The 20,160-nt window shown below is 38.0% G+C and overlaps 1 protein-coding gene and 1 pseudogene across 1 annotated transcript in view; both read left to right on the top strand.

Moving 5' to 3' along the window:
* The window catches only part of LOC107721789 (helicase with zinc finger domain 2-like), a 21,252-nt pseudogene extending 8,649 nt beyond the window's left edge, over window positions 1–12,603 (top strand).
* A 6,099-nt stretch (window positions 12,604–18,702) lies between these two features.
* Window positions 18,703–20,160, top strand: part of LOC107721707 (ciliary neurotrophic factor receptor subunit alpha-like) — a 4,805-nt gene continuing 3,347 nt past the window's right edge. Inside the window, exons 1-3 of the mRNA XM_016529843.1 lie at window positions 18,703–18,887; window positions 19,026–19,229; window positions 19,363–19,480. Coding sequence (XP_016385329.1) covers window positions 18,800–18,887; window positions 19,026–19,229; window positions 19,363–19,480 — 410 coding nt within the window. The 5' untranslated portion in view covers window positions 18,703–18,799. The remainder of the gene's footprint in view (window positions 18,888–19,025; window positions 19,230–19,362; window positions 19,481–20,160) is intronic.

Here is a 20,160-nt window from a genome sequence, read left to right as displayed (position 1 = left end):
ATAATAAATCAGCATATTAGAATGATTTCTGAAGGATCATGTGACACTTTATACTGGAGTAATGGCTGATGGAAATTCAGCTTTTCATCACAGAAATAAATTATATTTTATAGGATATTAAAATAGAAACCATTATTTTATGTTGTAATAACATTTTGCAAGATTACCGTTTTTTTCTCTATTTTTGATCAAGTAAATGCAGCCTTGATGAGTGTAAGAGACTTCTTTAAAAAACATTACAAGTCTTACTGATCCCAAACTTTTGAGCGGTAGTGTATGTCTATGGCTGGCCATAAAGCTACATGGTTAAAAAGCAGAATAATTTGGCATACTGGTTTGATCTGACCTTTTAACAAATAGTCTTTCCACAAATTGTAATACAATTCACAGCTTCCTCTGAAGATCACATAGAGCCAATTTTGGTGAACACTATATAGAGTCTTCACCCAAATTGGTTCTGTGATTTTCAGACCAAGCCAAAAGTAAATAAATTGTTCATCAATAGGGATACACTGTATTTCTGCATCATATTGGGTTATAGTCCATATTAGAGATATTATAATCGATAAATATGTTTAATTGTGCATGCTCATTTCCTCTGTTTTTACATTAAGATTACAATTGCAATATATTTATGGCTGGTCCTGTTTTCTTTTTCCACTCTTGTAGATTAAATGTTTGTGGGAGAGTGTTTCTCTCTGACCAGTTGAGTGATGGTAAGTTTCCCGCTGCTGCAGGGAAGCTCTTTGCCACTCTGAAGGTGTCCTGCTCTCTCACACCAGACTCTCCTGAAGGGCTGATGCTTAAACGAGGGGTGCAGATGGCTTTGGTGAATTGCATACCAGCAAAGGCCAGTGTGTCAGTAGATCAGAGAAACCATGTGTACGAGGCATTGGTGCTCAAACAAGCTGCTGGCGAGGGTCACATCGGTCTTCATCTGTGTGCACAGTGTGTGTCTGAGCTGCAGCTGAAGAAAGCAACCTGGTGTAAAATGGAGGTTCAGTTTCAGTTGGACAGACTGACGTTCTGTCAGATACACCAGGCTATTGACCACCTACCAGACTTGCACAACGTTCTGCCTGACTTCAGTAACTGTTGTGTCCCTGTGAACATAATCAAACAGTCTGAATTGAACAACAAGCAGCAAATCGCCATGAACTTCATCCTTGGCAAGTGCGAGGTCAACAAAGTGGCTCCTCCCTTGCTGATATATGGGCCATTTGGCACCGGGAAGACGCTCTGTCTCGCCTCAGCAGCAAAAAAGCTGGCCCTACATTCTCAAAACAAAGTGCTCATCTGTACATATACTAACAGGTAAGTTTCTAAGTTACAAATATGTTTGAGTTAAAATGTTCATTTTACATCATTATTATGTGAGAAGAAAGAAACTGAAAAATGATATCAGACTTTATACAACAAATCAGTGTAAGAGGCATTAGTATCGCCAGATGTATAGATGTTTAATGTATAGATTGAGCGACACAGTTTTTGACCGGTGTTTATTTGTTTACCTGTATTGTGTTAACAACTTTCAGTAAACCGTTGAAACTTGAAGGAAGACCAGAGTCGATTCTTTGCTCAAAATCATCTTGAAGGATTAATACCGCCAATGCAAACTGTATGCTAAGTGTCAATCATCTTTGACGATAGTGGTCCTGACAGAATTATAGTTTAGTGGTCATTATACAAAAGTATTTGACTACAGAACTGACCAGATCAGAATTCATTATTCAGAAGAATGGCATAAATGAGTTACTTATGTGTCCATAAAATGCAATATTATCAGTTGTTTATTTGAATCGAGATAGCAACACTTAATTTGTATAAATATGCTTTGCAATATTTCACCTGTGAATGTACATTTAAGAAATCAAATTTTTGAGCTTTGTTTCCTATAGTTCTGCAGACTTGTATGTCAGAGAGCACTTCCATCCATACATTGCAAATGGACACCCAAACCTCAAAATACTCAGGATAAAGGCAAACAGAGGTGGGGCCTCCATCAAGGCAACTGATGACATCACTCAGAAATATTGTCTTTGCCCTTCAGATAGACAGGCCTTCATCCTCCCAGCACGCTCTGATCTAGAGTCACACCGCATCATTATAACCACCACATCGATGACAAGGCATCTCCGTGAGCTGAGGCTTCCTGAAGGCTTCTTCAGTCATATTCTGATCGATAAGGCATCTCAGTTGCTGGAGGGTGAAGCACTCATGGCTCTGGGCTTAGCAGACAAACACACTCGAGTGGTTTTAGCAGGAGACCACATGCAGATGGCTCCAAAACTTTTTTCTGTAACCGATGACAAACGATCAGAACACACATTGCTCAATCGTCTCTTCCGCTACTACCAGGATGAGAGCAGCAACATTGCCAAGAAAAGCAGGGTCATCTTTAACGAAAACTACCTTTCCACTGCAGAAATAGTGGACTTTATATCCACTAACTTCTATGTGAGTGATGGGATCAAGGCCAAAGGAGAGGTCCCTCCCCACCCAAGGTTACACCCCCTGATGTTTCAGCATGTCAGAGGAGAATGCCATCTGAATTCCACCTCCATGTCTTGGTTCAATCTTGCTGAGGTCAACAGTGTGATAAACATAGTGCAAGGACTTCTGACTGACTGGCCAATGGAATGGGGTGATAAAGAGCCAAAAGCAAATCTGTGTTCTTAGTGAAGGCCAACAGGTACAATTCAAAGTATTTATAAATTTGACATATGGCAAATGAGTTATGACTAAAACTTATTAATGCCATACTGTAAGTGGCTGTTCACAAAGAATGCATCTTTGCGCCTAAAAACGTGAGACGCAGTGCTCAGTAATGGTTTTTAAAAAGCACAGCGCAGAATGCAAGGGTCTCGAGATGCGCTTTTGAGACATGATCCAGTAACAGATATAACAGTGTCTCCTCCATGTTTCCATCAAGTAAAACAGTTGCCATGCCAACTTGCTATTGAAAACAAAAGCTTGCAATGCTTGCCCCTCCTCCAGGGTCTTCTGATTGGTCCACTGTTTTGGAACTAACATTGATGAGCAGCACTGTGTGTAAAAAGTTGAAATTCTCTTAACTTGACACTGTGTCTTAAAATTGGGCGCTCATGTGCGAGACACCTCAAAAGACACGAGACGTGAGCGCAACGATCATAGACGTCTGTCTAGCGTGTTTACATAAAAAGAACAATGGAAAAGTAGCGCATTGGAATGGAAAAACGCATTCTGTGTGAACGGCCTTTAAGCACTGTATGGTGACATGCTCTATGAACAATAATTTAATACCAACTGTTAATATTAATTATGCAGGGATGAGAAATCTAAGGAATTTTTCAATTCTGCTTCCTCTTAACGTTTATAATTCCTTAACAGTTTGATTTTAAATTCTTTGTCATTTTGAGGTAGAAATATTAGAAAAACACTGCAAAATTATAGTATAGTGATAATACAATAGTTTTTACAGGCTTGAATTCTGTTACAGTCACAATACTGATACATCATCAAAACATCCTTTCTCTTTCAATTCTTCAGCTTGAGGTCATCAAAAGTCATCTCCGCCAGAAAGGAGCTCATGTGTCTGTTCAAAATTTAGCAAACATTCCAGGTACTGGGGGGTTGAGAACAATACTGTCTGCTGAAGCTCATGAAAACATTTTATTAATCTAGAAAAAGTGAAATAATAATCTTAACTTTTATTTCAGTCATAATTTGTGTCTGTTCATATGTTTTTAAAATGATTTATTATTGTTAATATTTTTAAATGACAACTTACCCATTAAATTTCTGCATCCTTAGGGAAACAGTTCAGGGTCGTCATCATAACCACAGTTCAGACAAGAGACAGACTTCTTCAGTCAGAGTCAAGCTGTCCAGAGTTTTTTGATGACATTCGTGCATTGAACACTGCCTTGACCAGAGCCCAATCACTGGTGATTGTAGTTGGAGATGCTGGTGCTCTTTGTTGTTTTGGAAAGTGCTCAAAAATCTGGAGGTCTTACATAGAACATTGCATCAGCAAAGACAGCATGAAACCACATAATTTTACCAGAGACATCTTACAACAGGAAGTATTGGAAATTTCAAAATTTCAGAAGACAGAAAAGGTAGAAATGTCTGAGACTTATGTACCTCTCCAGGCTGAAACTGATGCTATATTGAAAGAGATGGATGACTATGGTTCTGATGTACAAGACTCAATGAAGAGAACGAACAAAAGAGGCCTTTATTCTCTTCCTCTGAAAAAGAAAACCTCTTGGAGCTGGTCAGGAAACAGCCTGCTATCTACAAGCATGGAGAATTGGTGATGAAGGGACACCAGTCAGGTTATGTAGTACCCTATGACAATCCATCTGAACACATTCATATTAAAGGAAGGAAAAACATTGGCATGACTTTCCCTGGGGATGAAGTTGTGGTTGAGACTGGACGAGATGAAGGCTCTCTTACCGGGAGAGTTTTAGGTTTCACAAATAGACGACCAACATCCTCTGAATTTGTGTGTGTTTTAGAGGATGAAAATTATCACAAACGAACACAGAACACTGACAAAAATGTTGTGCCAAAAATGATGATACCCCTCAATCACAACACCACCAAAATATGCATCTTGACAAAGAAAGAGACTCGCAATTATATTCCAGTATGGAAGTATGCCAATGGCAATTGGACAATAACAAGAAATTTTCGTGTTGATGAACAAATAAAACAGAACTATGTTTTTGTTGTTCAGATTTTGGACTGGAAAGAACACTGTTCATTTCCGCTAGGCAAAGTTATGGATATTCTACCAATTGGGACATCTTTAGAGGAGGGACTTGAGATTTTAAAATCAGAGTTCAAACTAACACCTCCTCTACTGCAAGAGGATACATTTCCAGAGATGAAAGCTGATGGAATTGAGGACGAGAAAAGAAGAGATTTCAGAGGTTTATAAACCTTTACCATTGATCCACCCACAGCTAGAGACTTAGATAATGCCATTAGTGTTAACAATCTGGGAAGCTGCTATGAAATAGGGGTTCATGTTGCAGATGTGGCTAGTTTCGTGTCTAAGGACAGTTCACTTGATAGCTTTGCAAAAGAGATGGGAGCAACTTTTTATGATCCTGGAAAAGAACCTACATTCATGTTCCCAAAACATTTTGCCACCACTTTTTGGAGTCTTCTCCCAGATGAAGATCGTAAAGCAATTTCATTAATTGTCACAGTGGAAAAGCAAACAGGCATTATCATAAAAAGGACCTTTTACCTCTCTAAGATCACATCTAAAAAGCAGCTGACCTACAAGGAGGCTGAGTATATAATAAGTCAGTGTGACGGCGAGCTAAGATTTGATACTTTGGAGGACTGTGTCAGGGTGGCTTACCGTTTTGCCAGAAGCCAACGCAAAGCACGACTTAAAGAAGACTGGAACTATACCCAACCTGATAAACACCGGAAGCCAGGGGAGAGAGAAGCAAATCTAATGGTTGAAGAGTTAAACATAATGTTTAACTATGAAGTGTCAACATCTCTGATAGAACACACAGAGACTAAACGCTACACTCCTCTGAGGTGTCAGACTCCTCCTATGGCAGAACAATTAAAGATGATCAATGATCGACATATGGAAGTTCCTTTGTCCTCACACCTGACATTTCATATCGACAGAAATCGAGTGGACCTGAATAACACGATCACCTTCACTGTGTATTCTCCAGGGTCTAGAGATGTTTACCCTAACAATAATCCTTACCCTGATGCTAACCCCAGCCACCTACGAGATGCAATCTCTGTCAGTGACTCTGAATGTCACTTTGAAATTGGTGTTCACAAAGTAGATTTTTTTAGCTATGTGTCTGAAGACAATATTCAGAACTTGGGTGCACAATCAAACATGTGGAGTTTCACGCCAGGCAAAAATCGTCGCGCTATCTCCTTAATTCTGAAAGTGGAAAAGAAAAAAAGGCAAACTAGTGGAGCAAAAGTTGGTGCTTTCCCGCATAAAGTCAAGCAGAACATTGTCCTACAATGAAACTGACAGCATCATCAACCAGCCAGGTGAAAATGAGATGAAGTGTGATTCTCTAGAAGGCTGCATCCTCGTGGCTTATCGTTTTGCACTTGATCACAAGCAAAAGAGACTCTCCGGACATGGGGACAGTTCCAGTCCTGCTGATCTCAGGTCATCAGAAGACAGCAAGTGCAGGTTAATGATGGAGGAGTTGATGCTGATGTTTCAAAAAGCTAGTGATCAGCTGATTAATCAAGAAACTCCATTTCCGAACACCTTTAGCTATCCGGTGACAGCTTCGCCTGAACTGGTGGGGAGACTGAAGAGAGACAATGAGGAGCTTGGGTCCCTCCATGCATTGGAGGATGTCTGGATTCAAATATTGGGCAGAACTCTGGCAGTTTCATCATTCTTACATCTGTGTGGCAAAAGATTGAATCGGCAGCTTTGACATGTGACTTTTACAGAATGGCTGATCTCATTTCTACAGATGACATTCATCCACAGTTAGCACCAGCAATTGATCAATTAAGGGCCAGTATCAATAAAGCTTTCTTCATTCATTCTCTCTCCTGCAAAGATGCTTCACTTGGGCACTATTCGTTAAATCTGGATTCATACACGCATGCATCCTCACCCATTCGCCGGTACATAGATGTGGTTCTTCAGAGGCTCATGCATGCAGTTCTCAGTGATTGTCCTGTTGAGTACTCTCAGACAGACATTGATCTGTTGTGTGACAAATGTAAAAGAGGAGAAATGAGGGCACGGGAGTATGAAAGCAAAGCAGAGTCACTATGTCTCGCAGTCAACCTACAAAAACAAAGCGCATACAAAGTGACTTTTGTCACCGTTGTTCGACATGACAGTGAAAGTTTTAAACTATCATTTCCATTTGACAAAGGAACTTTCCCGGACAAGCTTCCTGTTAAGTACAGAAATTTACAGCTTGGGGATCAACCGATATTTGACAAAAAACAGAAACAAGTGACACTGACTTGGAAAAAACGGATATACTCACTAAGCATGACCCAGACACCACTGCAGAACTTGAGATTCTGTTCAGAGGTACAGCAAAGCACCTGGCACGCCATTGTTGAGGCAGTACGAAACGAACAGTGGGAAGAGGCAAAGTCCCTTGTATTGGCAGCAGATGTGAGAGATCACAGTGAGACAAGTGAAGTGCATGATATCTCTCGATTTGATCCTGATTGCACTTTTATGTCTGAAGCGGATCATTACACTGACTTCACACTCTATCTGAAAGCTGGAGACACTGTGCAGGTCCAGCTGACCTCAGAAAGGGACAGGGGCTACTGGGCGCCAACTGTACAGTTATTGAGTGTGAGTTCAAGCTTTGAGATCTGTGTGGAACACACTGACAATCCTATTAAGTGCTTTTCCAAACTTGCAAACCGCCCATCCAAAGGTTACTATAAGGATTTAGAGGAATATGTGCAGACATGGAAGCCCCTGTGTGACATGGAGTCTGCGGCAACTGCTGTAGATGATAGTGATTGTGTTGTCATAGAGAATGTGCACATAACTTGGATGCCATCCTTTGATGGTTCCAGACTCTCTGGAACTTTCTCTCTGCCTGTGGAATATGTCAAGAAGTGGGCAATTGAATTTAACCTGGCCAAGTGTTTGCTCTGCATCCGAAAAAGAGAAAGCAGAAAGCAGAACCAAGCAGATCAGTCAGAGCTGGATCCAGAAATTTTTACTTGGGTGGCCCATGGTGTGACAACTCAATGTTTGGATCCTCCGGAAAACAGTGTGAATAAGTCCAAAATTATTCACTTTATCATAAAATATGCATCCATGAACATTCCAAAATTCAAGAGGAATGCCACATTCACAGTGGAGGTGATCCCAAAACTCATTCCAGAGATGTAAGCATGTGACATACAACAGACTCATCACACCACAACCACCATATTATAAGTGTTCAATACTCTACAACTAAACTTTTACATTTACCTTTACATTACAAGATACTGCATTACACCAAATCTCATTATACAATTTTTGTATATTTATGTATCAGTTCTTAAATATATTTTGTTCAATATATAAATGCAAAGTTACAACAACCATGATATGCATTGATGCCTAATTATTTATTTATTTTTGCTTGATTCATCCAGACGGAAGGAAAGTGCAGTGAATAATTTAACAGCAGCTAATGAACTCGTTAAGAACATTGCACTAAGACACCGGATTCCGAAAGAAAGTATGCATTAAATTCATAATATGTCATATGTTGAGTGAGAGCATGAACAGCAATATCTTTAAGCAATGCCAAGTGTGCCATCCTCAAAACCAGTTCAAACACATAAAACACCTATAATACAGACCCAGATTACAGACCTCTCATTAGCTGTGCATATATTTTGTGTGTGGTTTCAGTTGTTCCTACTGTAATTTTATCCTATTGTATTTTTTTTTTGTTGCAAGTACAGCATATTCATCATCATTTTGACTTCATAAGAAACAGTTAAATTTTAGATTTGTACAGTATGCTTCTGTTTATTTATTAAAAATATTCCTAGACAGGATGTTAGTGTCTTATTAGCTTCTCTCATTTGTAAAATTTTTTTTTATACATTTAACACCAGTGTGAGCTTAAAAGTATACATTTACACTGTTTTAATTAGTCCCTTGGTTTTTAAGGTACTTTTGGTTCTATCAATCCACAGGCTCTGAACCAGCTGTATATCTATATGTGCTTATGAGAGAGGAACCACCAGCAGGTCTGCCTCCACTGAATGAAAGCCAGTTTAAAGCTTTGGAGCAAGCTCTGAACAGCAAATTCACCGTCATTCAAGGGCCTCCAGGTTACACATTCTGAGCATATACAGTTTTTTATTTTAATCTTAAAGATCACAGATAGACTCTAAGTTTATGGACTCAAGTCACAGGAATTTTACTATTATTTTCCTAAATGTTTCTTAATGTGACTGAAAAGAGCCTTTTGTTTATCCTTTATAGGAACAGGAAAGACAGTTGTAGGAGCGTACATAGTGTACTGGTTCTCACAGCTGAACACTAAGAATCCTTGGAAGCTGAAGGAGGTGAAAGACAAAGAGAAAAGAGAAGTTATTCTTTACTGTGGACCATCAAACAAGTCTGTGGATGTAGTTGCAGGTAAGTATCTTTTTGAGAACTAGAATTTGTGTAAAGAAATAACTTGTATGTATTTGCTTGTTATGTGTGTACAGAATACCTGCTCAAGTTTGGATGTAAGCTGAAGCAACTACGCGTGTACAGCAGACAGATGGAGATGCAGGAGTTTCCTTACCCTGGCAGCAACCTTCAGTTATCACAGAAATCACTGCGCCAAGAGCGATCTAAACCTGAGCTCAAGTACTACCAGTGAACTAAAAATTGCCATGTTGTGATCACCTGACATCATATTTGATATTGTACTGTCAGTTATTTAATCTATAATGAAAGAGTTATGATGAAATGGCCTTAAAAAAAGAACAAACTGTCACTAGCTGGAATTTTAAGCACAGAGGGTTAAAACTGAATAAAATACTTTTTCAGTGTGGAATAATGTTATTGCAAATCTCTTTCTGTAGAAATCACAGTATCAGTGTGCATGTAAATGTGCTTGATCATTAGTTTATCTGTACAGTACTCAAAATGTTCACATTCTTTTGTCTAGGGAAATAACACTTCATCACAGAATTCGAATGAGTCATAACCCTTGTTCTCAAGAAATAAAGAACTTTGATGAAAGAATTGCTCATAACCCCCATTCACTGACAGATGCAGACATAGAAGAGTAAGTAGAAGTCTGTTTTATTAATGCGTCTTCCCCCTTTCTTCCTTTACTTTTAGCTTAATTTCCATCATTTTCTCCACCTGACTAAAGCACATCTCCACATTTAACAATATGTCTACATGTGAGTGTTATGTAAATGCATGTCTGCATGATGCTTACTTGTGTGTATCCTCAGATATAAGAAGCTGCTAAATTCTGCACGTTTGTATGAACTGGAAAGGCATGATGTTATTCTATGCACTTGCACGGCTGCTGCCTCCCCCAGCCTCACCAAGACACTCAGTGCACGACAGATCCTCATTGATGAGTGTGCCATGGCAACAGAACCCCAGACGCTTGTCCCATTGGTCAGCTTTAAACCTGAGAAGGTCAGTGTGACTCTTGACCCATAACAAACATGTCAGTCAAAAACAATATGAACTATACAGACTGGACATAAGTTCAACAGAAATGTTAAGCAAAACTTGCTGCAAACCACATGACCTAGACTTCCAAAAAACCAACTGCCTGCACAGCCTAAATTATTAAAGCCTGGAGCTGATCCGTGCTGGTTGCTGAGGAAATACAACAACTTAGCGCTGTGGATTGCCGGATCGGCTTTCACCGTGGACGAACTGGAGTCCAGCCCGGGGTCGTCACTTTTGGTTGCCGCCACTGATGATTCAAACGCGAGTTTTGGGCAGTGTAGAGTAGGCCGGGACACGCCATCACAGTATGGTAAGGGGCGTAACATTCATTACACCAAATACACAAAATAATGTTCTTTTTAGCAACATCATGTGATCCCTTTAAGACCCCTTTATAGCACACTAAACAAAGAATTCACAGGAAGCTGCTGGACACACAGAACTCTTTACCAGCTCACCTTTGAAAACAGTACAGCAGAAACTTAGAAGCAGAATAAGCAAAGTTTGAAAATCACACACTGCGCAGCATTATGCTTAATTATAAGAAAAGGAAAAGCGTATAAAAACAAAATAAATTGAAATGCAAATAAAAAATATAGAATACAGTATATGATGAAATAAAGTATTTTAGTATATTTTAATATAATAAAATAATGCTAGGTTGCTAGCATAAGCAACCCTTAATAAGGGGCCTGCTTCTTGCTACATTTCTCCGAACTTACTTTTCCAAACATTCAACATTCAGAACCTTCTGTGAGGGTTTTCAGTTCCTTGTCATACAATCTTATTTACTCGTCTTGCAGGTCGTGCTGTTGGGGGATCACAAGCAGTTGTGTCCGATCGTGAAGAATGAGCATGTGCGGAGACTGGGCATGACACACTCTTTCTTTGAACGTTACATGGATAGAGCACTACTGCTTGACACCCAATACAGAATGGTACAAGACAAAAACATACATGCTTCACATTCATGCTTACATACACATATTTAATGTGGAATTCTTTCTTCAGCATGAAGAGATCTGCAAATTCCCATCAGAGGCATACTATCTGGGTAGGCTGATAACTAAAGTGGATGAACGGACCAGCGTGCTACAGATTGAAAACGAAAGAACAAGACAAAGCAAACACATTCTGTTTGGAGACATACAAGGTGACGAGATTAGTTTGGTTGTTTCAACTGCAAGGGGGAACGAGAACTCAAAAGCCAACTTTGCAGAGGCTAAGAAAGCTGTAAGTAAAAGATCAAATATGAAAACTATCAAAAAAATTACCCCATTTACATCAGACACCAAAGTCTGCATAGAACCTACAGTATTTGCGACTAACTCATAAAATACTTAAAATAAAGTTGACCTAAACTTGACACTTCCACTGCAAAAAAATGTCTATTTTAATTTACCTCTTTTTGTTTTACATTAATGTATATATATTTTAAGTTAGAATTAGAAGCCCAGATGTGTTTGAATGTGTTCTTACGCAGGTTGAGATTTGTCATCAGCTGGTATCAGTGGGCCGTGTGAGGCAGGAGGACATTGCCATTCTGTCACCCTACAATGCACAGGTGGCCCAGATCAGAGATAGACTCAGAAAGTCCACTGACCCCCAGATGGAGAGAATCACAGTTACCACCATTACAAAGAGCCAAGGTGATGCTTTTTATTGAAGACTCTTGTGTTCGGGCTTTAACATAAAATTGTATTAATGTTTGTGGTCATCGTCAACCTTCATTATAAAAAATGATGAGGAGCATGATAATGTGATTGCAGGTAGTGAGTGGCGGTATGTGATTCTGTCGATGGTTCGCTCCTGCCCCAGCAATGAGATTTGTGGGTGATGAAAACCAGATCAATGTGGGCATCACAAGAGCACAGGATGGGCTATGCATTCTGGGTAATCCCTATATTGCATTCATCTAGGAATTATTTAAAATTTTAGTTTTTTAACAAATGAATAAATACATATACCAATATCCTAAAATTACGTTTTATGAAAAATAATTATAGAATCCTTGCTACTACCATTACTAATTTACTATTATAAGATATTAATATATTTACTTAATTCTGTGCTATAGGCAATCAGGAGGTACTGAACTGCAGCACAGCGTGGAAGAAACTACTGAAACATTATTCAGGTCAAGGCTGTGTGGTCTCTGCAGACCAGATTACAGTAGTACACAATGTCCGTTAAATCAGATTTTAAAGTTGGATTGATCTTGAAGCATTTTACACTTAAGTGTTTTTTAAGATTATATTTTTAACAATACAGTCTAAATTTCTAGTATCATTCCACCATATTTTTAAATGGTTATGGTTATATTAATGAACGAACAAATGTGAAAATCTAGCCATTCCTCACATTTTCAATCAATTTAAAACAATGGCAGCTTGAAAGAAGAAATTTTCTTGACATTTCCACAAAAACCTTTGTTTTTAAAATGTGTAAATATTGTAAATCTTGATCTACTGAGCCATTTCTTGGTCTATCATTGCCTGTGTCTGTTGTATTTTTTATTATAATTTTTTTTTTTTACTTCTAATGTAACCCAGTTAACCAGTCCTCTGCAGTGGAAAAAAAAAGCTTTCAGAATCTTTCTATAATTTCATTAATTTTTTTATTATTAATTTTTTTATGACAGTGCTGGCTACTGTCAATTTACCACAGTCCTACTGTAGTACCAAATGCAACAATGTAAGTGTAGCAGTTATATTTGTATGAGTGCTATATCATATTCATTTATGAATAGAATTTGTCTTACAAATCATATATTTATTAATGGGTCGATGAAGAAAGTGACTTTTTAACAAGTTATTTAACATTTAAGCTGCAAAATGTGTCAAGCACCTGCATTAACATTCTCTGGTGTTAGACTGATCACTGTATCACAGGTGTTTGTTGCGCTGATGTAACTTGTGCTGGATACCTTGATAAAAGTACCAAATTTGTTAACATGGGGCTTATGAATGTTGTATAGAGAAAAAATAATTCTGCTGATGTGAAATCTATTTCTTAATTGCTACAACTAACCACCAGGGGTCAGCACAAACTGAGAAGAGTAGAATAAAGTCATTATTCTACTTATTCCAGCTACCTTTCACATCTTAATATATTTTACAGGTTTTGTGGCAAGAAATTAAGATATCTGCCACTAAAACACTCTTTTTACTATTTTCTTATGCTACAAATTCAGAATCCCGATTATTCGAAGTCAGCATTACTATATCATATTAATCACCCAAGCCTCCTTTACTGATTTTAAAGCCTTTGGACTGCTATTTACATTATCCACAACTGAAAAAGCTTTGACAAATGTACTATTGTATGTCAGTTATATAGCAATAAACGCACACTTGAACTGAAGCTCAAACTGATTGCATGGGGTAGTGTTACCTGTTTGAGACTTTATTTGTTGAGCATTGGGAAAACACTGAAGGAGCCTTTTCAATCTTCTCTGTTTCATAGCCCAAAAACATTTTGGCCTGATAGGAACAGCTGCAGATATACAGCAGGGTCACCAAATCCAACAAGGCAGCATTACAGGTTACCAAAATCTGTTACTCCTCTCTATAGGGATGGGCGATACCACTTATTTTGTTTTCGATACTTTTAAAGGCCAGTATCGTTGATATCGATACTGATACGATACTTCAAAGCTGAACTTTTTAATTAAGAAATTTATTAAATTACTAAGAGTAAAATGGGTAATGATACCCACTTAACTTTATATTAAACGCTGCCCTTTTTAAATGCACTATCAGAAGTGAGTGAACGAACGCTCTCTGTGATTGATTGGTTCTGTCTTGCAGCATTTGCGTGTGTTCAGATGAGCAGGAAAAAGTTCTATCCTACACAATTATTCATTAACACAGGTTATTCATCCAATTCAATGCATATTGTACGCATTTTTTTCTTAAATAATTATTTTTGTTAAACAAAATCACTGCTAAAAAACACAGCTTAGTATGATATTTTTATTTGAGTATCGATACTTTCAATACTCGCATCAGTAACGTTATCGATATATCGATACTTCAGGATCGATACGCCCATAGCAGCATTACAGGTTACCAAAATCTGTTACTCCTATCTATAGGGATGGGCGATACCATTTATTTTGTTTTCAAAACGATACTGATACTTTTAAAGGCCAGTATCGTCGATATTGATACCGATACGGTACTTCAAAGCTGAACTATTTAATTAAGAAATGTATTAAATTACTACGAGTTAGGGATGTGCCGATATGAGTATCGGTACCGAACGGTTCACGGGGCAAATTCCAAATGGAAGTGATCATCCCTATCCCCTTGGAGTGGGGACTTTGGAGTGAGCAGGGCACGTGCGTGCCATTATGTAGTCGTTTGAATGCACTTGGCAAAGCGAGTGACGTAATTTCCTCATTATCTTTAGCTGGCATGTTCCCGTGACATGCAGCACTGTGTCCGTCAGCAGATGTCGCTGATGGACACCAGCATAAAAAAATATACATTTTATATTTTAAAAAGTTTCTTATATATTATATAGCATATTTTAAAAACTTTAAAAAGCCCTGCTCACTCCAAAGTCCCCACTCCAAGGGGATAGGGATGATCACTTCCATTTGGAATTTGCCCCGTGAAGTTCGGTACCGATACTCATATCGGCACATCCCTACTAAGAGTAAAATGGGTATTGATTGGTTACCCATTTTAAAAAAGCTAAACCTTAGTATGATATTTTTATTTGAGTATCGATACTTTCGATACTCGCATCAGTAACGTTATCGATATATCGATACTTCAGGATCGATACGCCCATCCCTACTCTCTATTTCACACTGAATGGCTTTATTGTTAGCCAAATTCACTCTGTTGATGTTTAATATTCTCTGTTTCATACCCCAAAAAGCATTTTGGTGTCGTGGGAACAGAGGTAAGAAGGATAACCAAATTCACAAGTCAGCATAAAATCTTACTGAAATTTGTTACCCATCAATGATGATAGACCACAAATAATCCACTTGGTTCATAAACTAGTTAATCTAATCAGCAACAGCTTCTGAAAATTCAGCCATTTTTGACAAGCAGTTTGACAGTGCTGAGAGCTACTGAGAATTCTAAAACTGGAATTTCTGTCATTACTGTTGCTAGCAACATCTAAAGGAAGAATTCACAGCGAAATTAAAATTCTGTCATTAGTTAGGCTACTCACCCCATGTCATGCCATTCCATCCATAATTAAAGACGATATTTTTAAATGTAAAAAGAGTAAAAGTCATAAGACTTAATCAAGTTTTCTTAAACCATTCAATAGCTTTATGTAAAGATTCTGACGACCAAACTGAAATTTAGTTCGTTATTTACTGAAGGTTTTTCCCTTTGCATTCTCCGCAGTCACGTTCAATTAAAAATAGCGTTGCTGGACGCCATTACGCTTATGACGCCATTGTGTAGGGAGTCAGCGACCGCCAATAATATTTGAGATCCACACAGGTCGACTGAAGATTATAAGTAAATAGTGACCTAAATTTTAGTGTGTTCCTCAAACCTTCAGAAAAACTGCTCACCAGTCGCGTGGACTACATTATTGATTTTTAAATGGATAAATGGCTCCCCTCGCGGGTGAACTACTGAAAATGGTAAGTTCCCAACAAAATGCAATAATGTCCAATAACCACTAGATGGTGCCTAATGATCCCAGTTTGTTAGTTCTTTCTTTCTTTCTTTCTTTCTGTCTTCAATGTTTAGGTTCAAATGTCTCAGCCGACTTTGAAAATCTAATTTAACACATATTCAAATCATGCTTGAGAACATGCTCATCGGGTTTTATGCAGACTTCTGGAGTTCAGGCAGCTTGAGCGCTGCTGTCATTAAAGCAAATGCTCCTCCTCAGAAGAGCCAGCAGCTTCTGTTTTTAATCATTTAAAGGTTCTGTTGTGATGTCATAAGGCTCATAGATAATCTTATCCTTTACAACAATAATAATCAAATTTAAACTGTTTGTTTGCTGGCAGTTGATACCTCTTACCTCATCTGGGATTCGGAAAGACACAGCAAGTAACATACATAAAGCCTTAAAAAGACATGTGCTGGTGGAGTTTGATCTTCGAAAAGTTCTCATCAAATTCTTCCAAGACCAGATTATCTGGTCTATGCTATTATTAATTTTAAAATTCTTACTTTAAGAGCCTAGGTCTACTTTAATTAAGCAATTGTTTCTGCTTATTTTTCCTGAATAATTTTTAAGTAAACAGCTACCTAAAAGATGATTATTCAATTAAACATATCCAAAAACTCAGTTAATCCTCTTGAGGCATGAAAGTGCAACGTTTAAGCAATAAAATTTACTTTGATAACAGATTTTGGTATCTGTTGGAGACTTTATAAACTCATCAAACAACAAATCCTACCATTTAGTCTCCAAAATGTGTAAAGACATGACAGCAGACCTCACTCTGTAACAGCATAATACTAAGACACGTCAGAAAACAACTCCATTCTGTTCATCTTATGAATCCCTCAAACATTATTTGAGTCCTCGGTTCTCATTGATGCTAATCTTGGTCTCCTTTAATTCTCAGTCTCAGCCAAAGAGCTCAAATGCAAAACATGTTTTCATTTAAAGTTGTTGCACTTTCAAGGCTTATGAGAATTAAGTCTTCACTCAGGATTGTGAAAATACATGGAAGAATGAGAACAGTCCCACACACTCAATAAACAAGCACATTGTGTTGTTTACAGAAGGATTCTGACCTCATTATATCACAGTCCACATGGTAGCCGAAAACTACTCACTGAATCCTACAGTATGTAAACTGAGAGTTTTTTCTATGTTTAAATTATAATTGATGGGCTGGATAAAATATTTTATGAATTATAAGGCACTATAAAACACACTTTGTTTAGATCGGCTTAGATGCACCTCGAGGTATGAATACAGTGATTGGACGGCTGGGTGCTGTTGTCATTGGCCACGTAAACGCTTGCGATTCTGTACTGATGTCAAAATACCTTCTTTGTATCTGTTTTATTAACCACAAGTGTGTCCTGTTTCTGTTTTGCAAATATAAAACTAATGATCTGTTGACACATTATTTGTTTGTAGTATCTATTGTTTGAGGAAACTGTGATTTTAATATTTCATAACCCTTTATCAGTGGTTATTTGTATGCACTGACCCAGTAGTACACTCTTAAAAATAAAGGTGCTTCACGATGCCATAGAAGAACCTTTTTGTCTAAATGGTTCCATAAAGAACCTTTAACATCTGAAGAACCTTTCTGTTTCACAAAAGGTTCTTTGTGGCGAAAGAAGGTTCTTCAGATTATAAAAAGGTAAGAAAGAGATGGTTCTTTAAAGAACCTTTGACTGAATGGTTCTTTGTGGAACCAAAAATGGTTCTTCTATGGCATCGCTTGAAGAACCTTTTAAAGCACCTTTATTTTTAAGAGTGTAGGTAGTAGTAGTAAACATTATTTTTAAAGGAATAATTCACCCAAAAGTTTACATTTGCTGAAAACTTACCCACTGGCCATTCAAGATGTAGATAAGTTTGTTTATTCATCTTAACAGATTTGGAGAAATGTAGCATTACATCACTTGCTCACCAATGGATCCTCTGTAGTGAATGGGTGCCGTCAGAATGAGGGTCCAAACAGCTGATTAAAACTTCACAATAATCCATGCAACTCCAGTCCATCAATTAACATCTTGTGAAGCAAAAAGCTGCGTGTTTCTAATAAACAAATCCATCATCAAGACATTTTTTTTTTTTACTTCAAACTGGTGCTTCAGGGTAAAATATGAGTCCCCTATCCATAATATTGCTTTCTCCAGTGAAAAAGTCTGAATCACAAGAGAAATATGAACAGATTAAGTATGTTAACAAGTGAAAACAGTTCTAAGTAAAGATGTTGGTGGATTTTGATGCGAGAGGACAACAGGGGATGGACTTTTTCACTGGAAGAATCCTGCATGTGCATTACTTGTGGATTATTGTCATGTTTTTTGCAGCTGTTTAAACTCTCATTCTGACGGCACCCATTCACGCAGGCGATCTATTGGTGAGCAAGTGATGTAATACTAAATTTCTCCTAATCTGTTCTGATAAAGAAACAAAGTCATCTGTGAGTAAATATTAAGTAAATTTTCATTTTTGGGCAAGCTATTCCTTAATTATCAATTCATCATGTTATACAGAGGGTTATTGAACTCATGCTTTTTGACTTAATTTTTGCATAAGGCCTAATTTAGTTTTTGAATCTACTCATTTTTTGTGTGTTGAAATCTATTAATTTATTCATGAAATAATTAGAATTTGCATGTTACTTTAAAACTAAATTGTTAAACACAAAGCGTTTCATTGTATTTTCCATTTTTATCATCTCGTATGTCCTATATGTTACTGACCCTTATACACGTATACATGAATTTTTGAAAATTCATGTATTTTTACACTGGTGCCCAACAGTAGCCTGCCTTCTTTTGCAAATATATTTACCAACTAATGATTAACAAAATTCCACAACAGAACAGCTTGAACCTAAATCTGTGCGTGTGACTACACACATACTTAGTTTCTTCTTTTATAAAAGCACAGCCTTTACGTTTTTGTGAGTATAAAACACCAAAAATGTGCTTGATATATGTTTTTGGAGCACTAGCCATAACAAGTGGAGTTTTTAGCCAAGACACCTCAAACTTACAGCCAGAGATTCGAGGTAAGCTTTATTTGTTCAGAAAACACACTCTTACTCTCTCATGCACAGACACCTCTACACACACATAAACTCCTACATACACACAGTGTGTTGGATCTGTCCAAGCCTGTCTCTTTTCCTCTTCACCTCCCTCAATAGACCTGTTTGTAGCTGTGGGTTCATCTGTGAAGATACCATGCACTGACGGAGAAGAAAAAGGGGTGGAGTGGAGATTCAACAGTTCAGTGCTTGTCTCAAGCCCTGTTCTCTCCATACAGAACACCAGTTTGAAGGACCAAGGCATCTACACCTGCCACCAACCGAATGGAGATCTGATACAGACAGTATCTCTACACCTGGGATGTAGGATTATGCATATTTTCCTTTAATGCTGTATATACTCAACATGTTAGTCTGGTAAAATGTTGCACTATTTTCTTATGACAAAGAGAGCTTAAACTGAAATTTCACCCTGTGTAATGCTTGCTCTATTCAGATCCCCCCTCTCCTCTGGATGTGCATTGTTGGTCTCCAAGTTACCCTAAAAGGGCAATATGCTCTTGGACACTGACCCCAGACCCAATACTTCCAACACATTATATTGCTACATACCCGTATCTTACACTCTTAAAAATATAGGTTCTTTAATGGCATTGATGGTTCCATGAAGACCTTGTAACATCCATGGCAAGTTTCCATTGCACAAAATGTTCTTTATAGTGGAAAAAAATGTACTTTAGATTATTAAAGGGGTGGTTGATTGCGATTTCACTTTTTTAACGTTAGTTAGTGTGTTGCTGTTTGAGCATAAACAATATCTGCAAAGTTACGAAGCTGAAAGTTCAATGCAAACGGAGATATCTCTTTTAAAATTCTGGCAGTTTAATGCCTACAAAAACGGCTGGTAGGGACTATAACAAGTTACTTCCCGGGTTCGTGACATCACAAACCCAGATAAACCCCGCACCCGGGAAAAGGCAGTAAAGGGGGCGATGCCATGCATCTCTCTCTACTTTAGAGAAGAGGAAGAGAAAACTAGAGGTGCACGTAAAAATCTGTTCATATATGAATCGCGATTCTGTCTTCTAACAATTCTAATTGATTCACAAGTTTAAAAACCAGTGTTCTAAAGCAGCAGTTCTTAATACTGTTCCTCGCGTCCCCCTGCTCTGCACACGCTCTACATCTCTCTCTCTCTCTCATTCAGCTCAGCTCCAACAACGAACTGTTCCAATTATACACTTATTTTCACATAGCTATGAGAAGCGTTAAACATGGACGCGCGTGCAGTTGC

This window comes from Sinocyclocheilus rhinocerous, unplaced genomic scaffold (assembly GCF_001515625.1).
Source record: "Sinocyclocheilus rhinocerous isolate Xijiao unplaced genomic scaffold, SAMN03320098_v1.1 scaffold1112, whole genome shotgun sequence".
Lineage (NCBI taxonomy): Eukaryota > Metazoa > Chordata > Actinopteri > Cypriniformes > Cyprinidae > Sinocyclocheilus > Sinocyclocheilus rhinocerous.
This window is presented reverse-complemented; position numbering and strand designations above follow the sequence as displayed.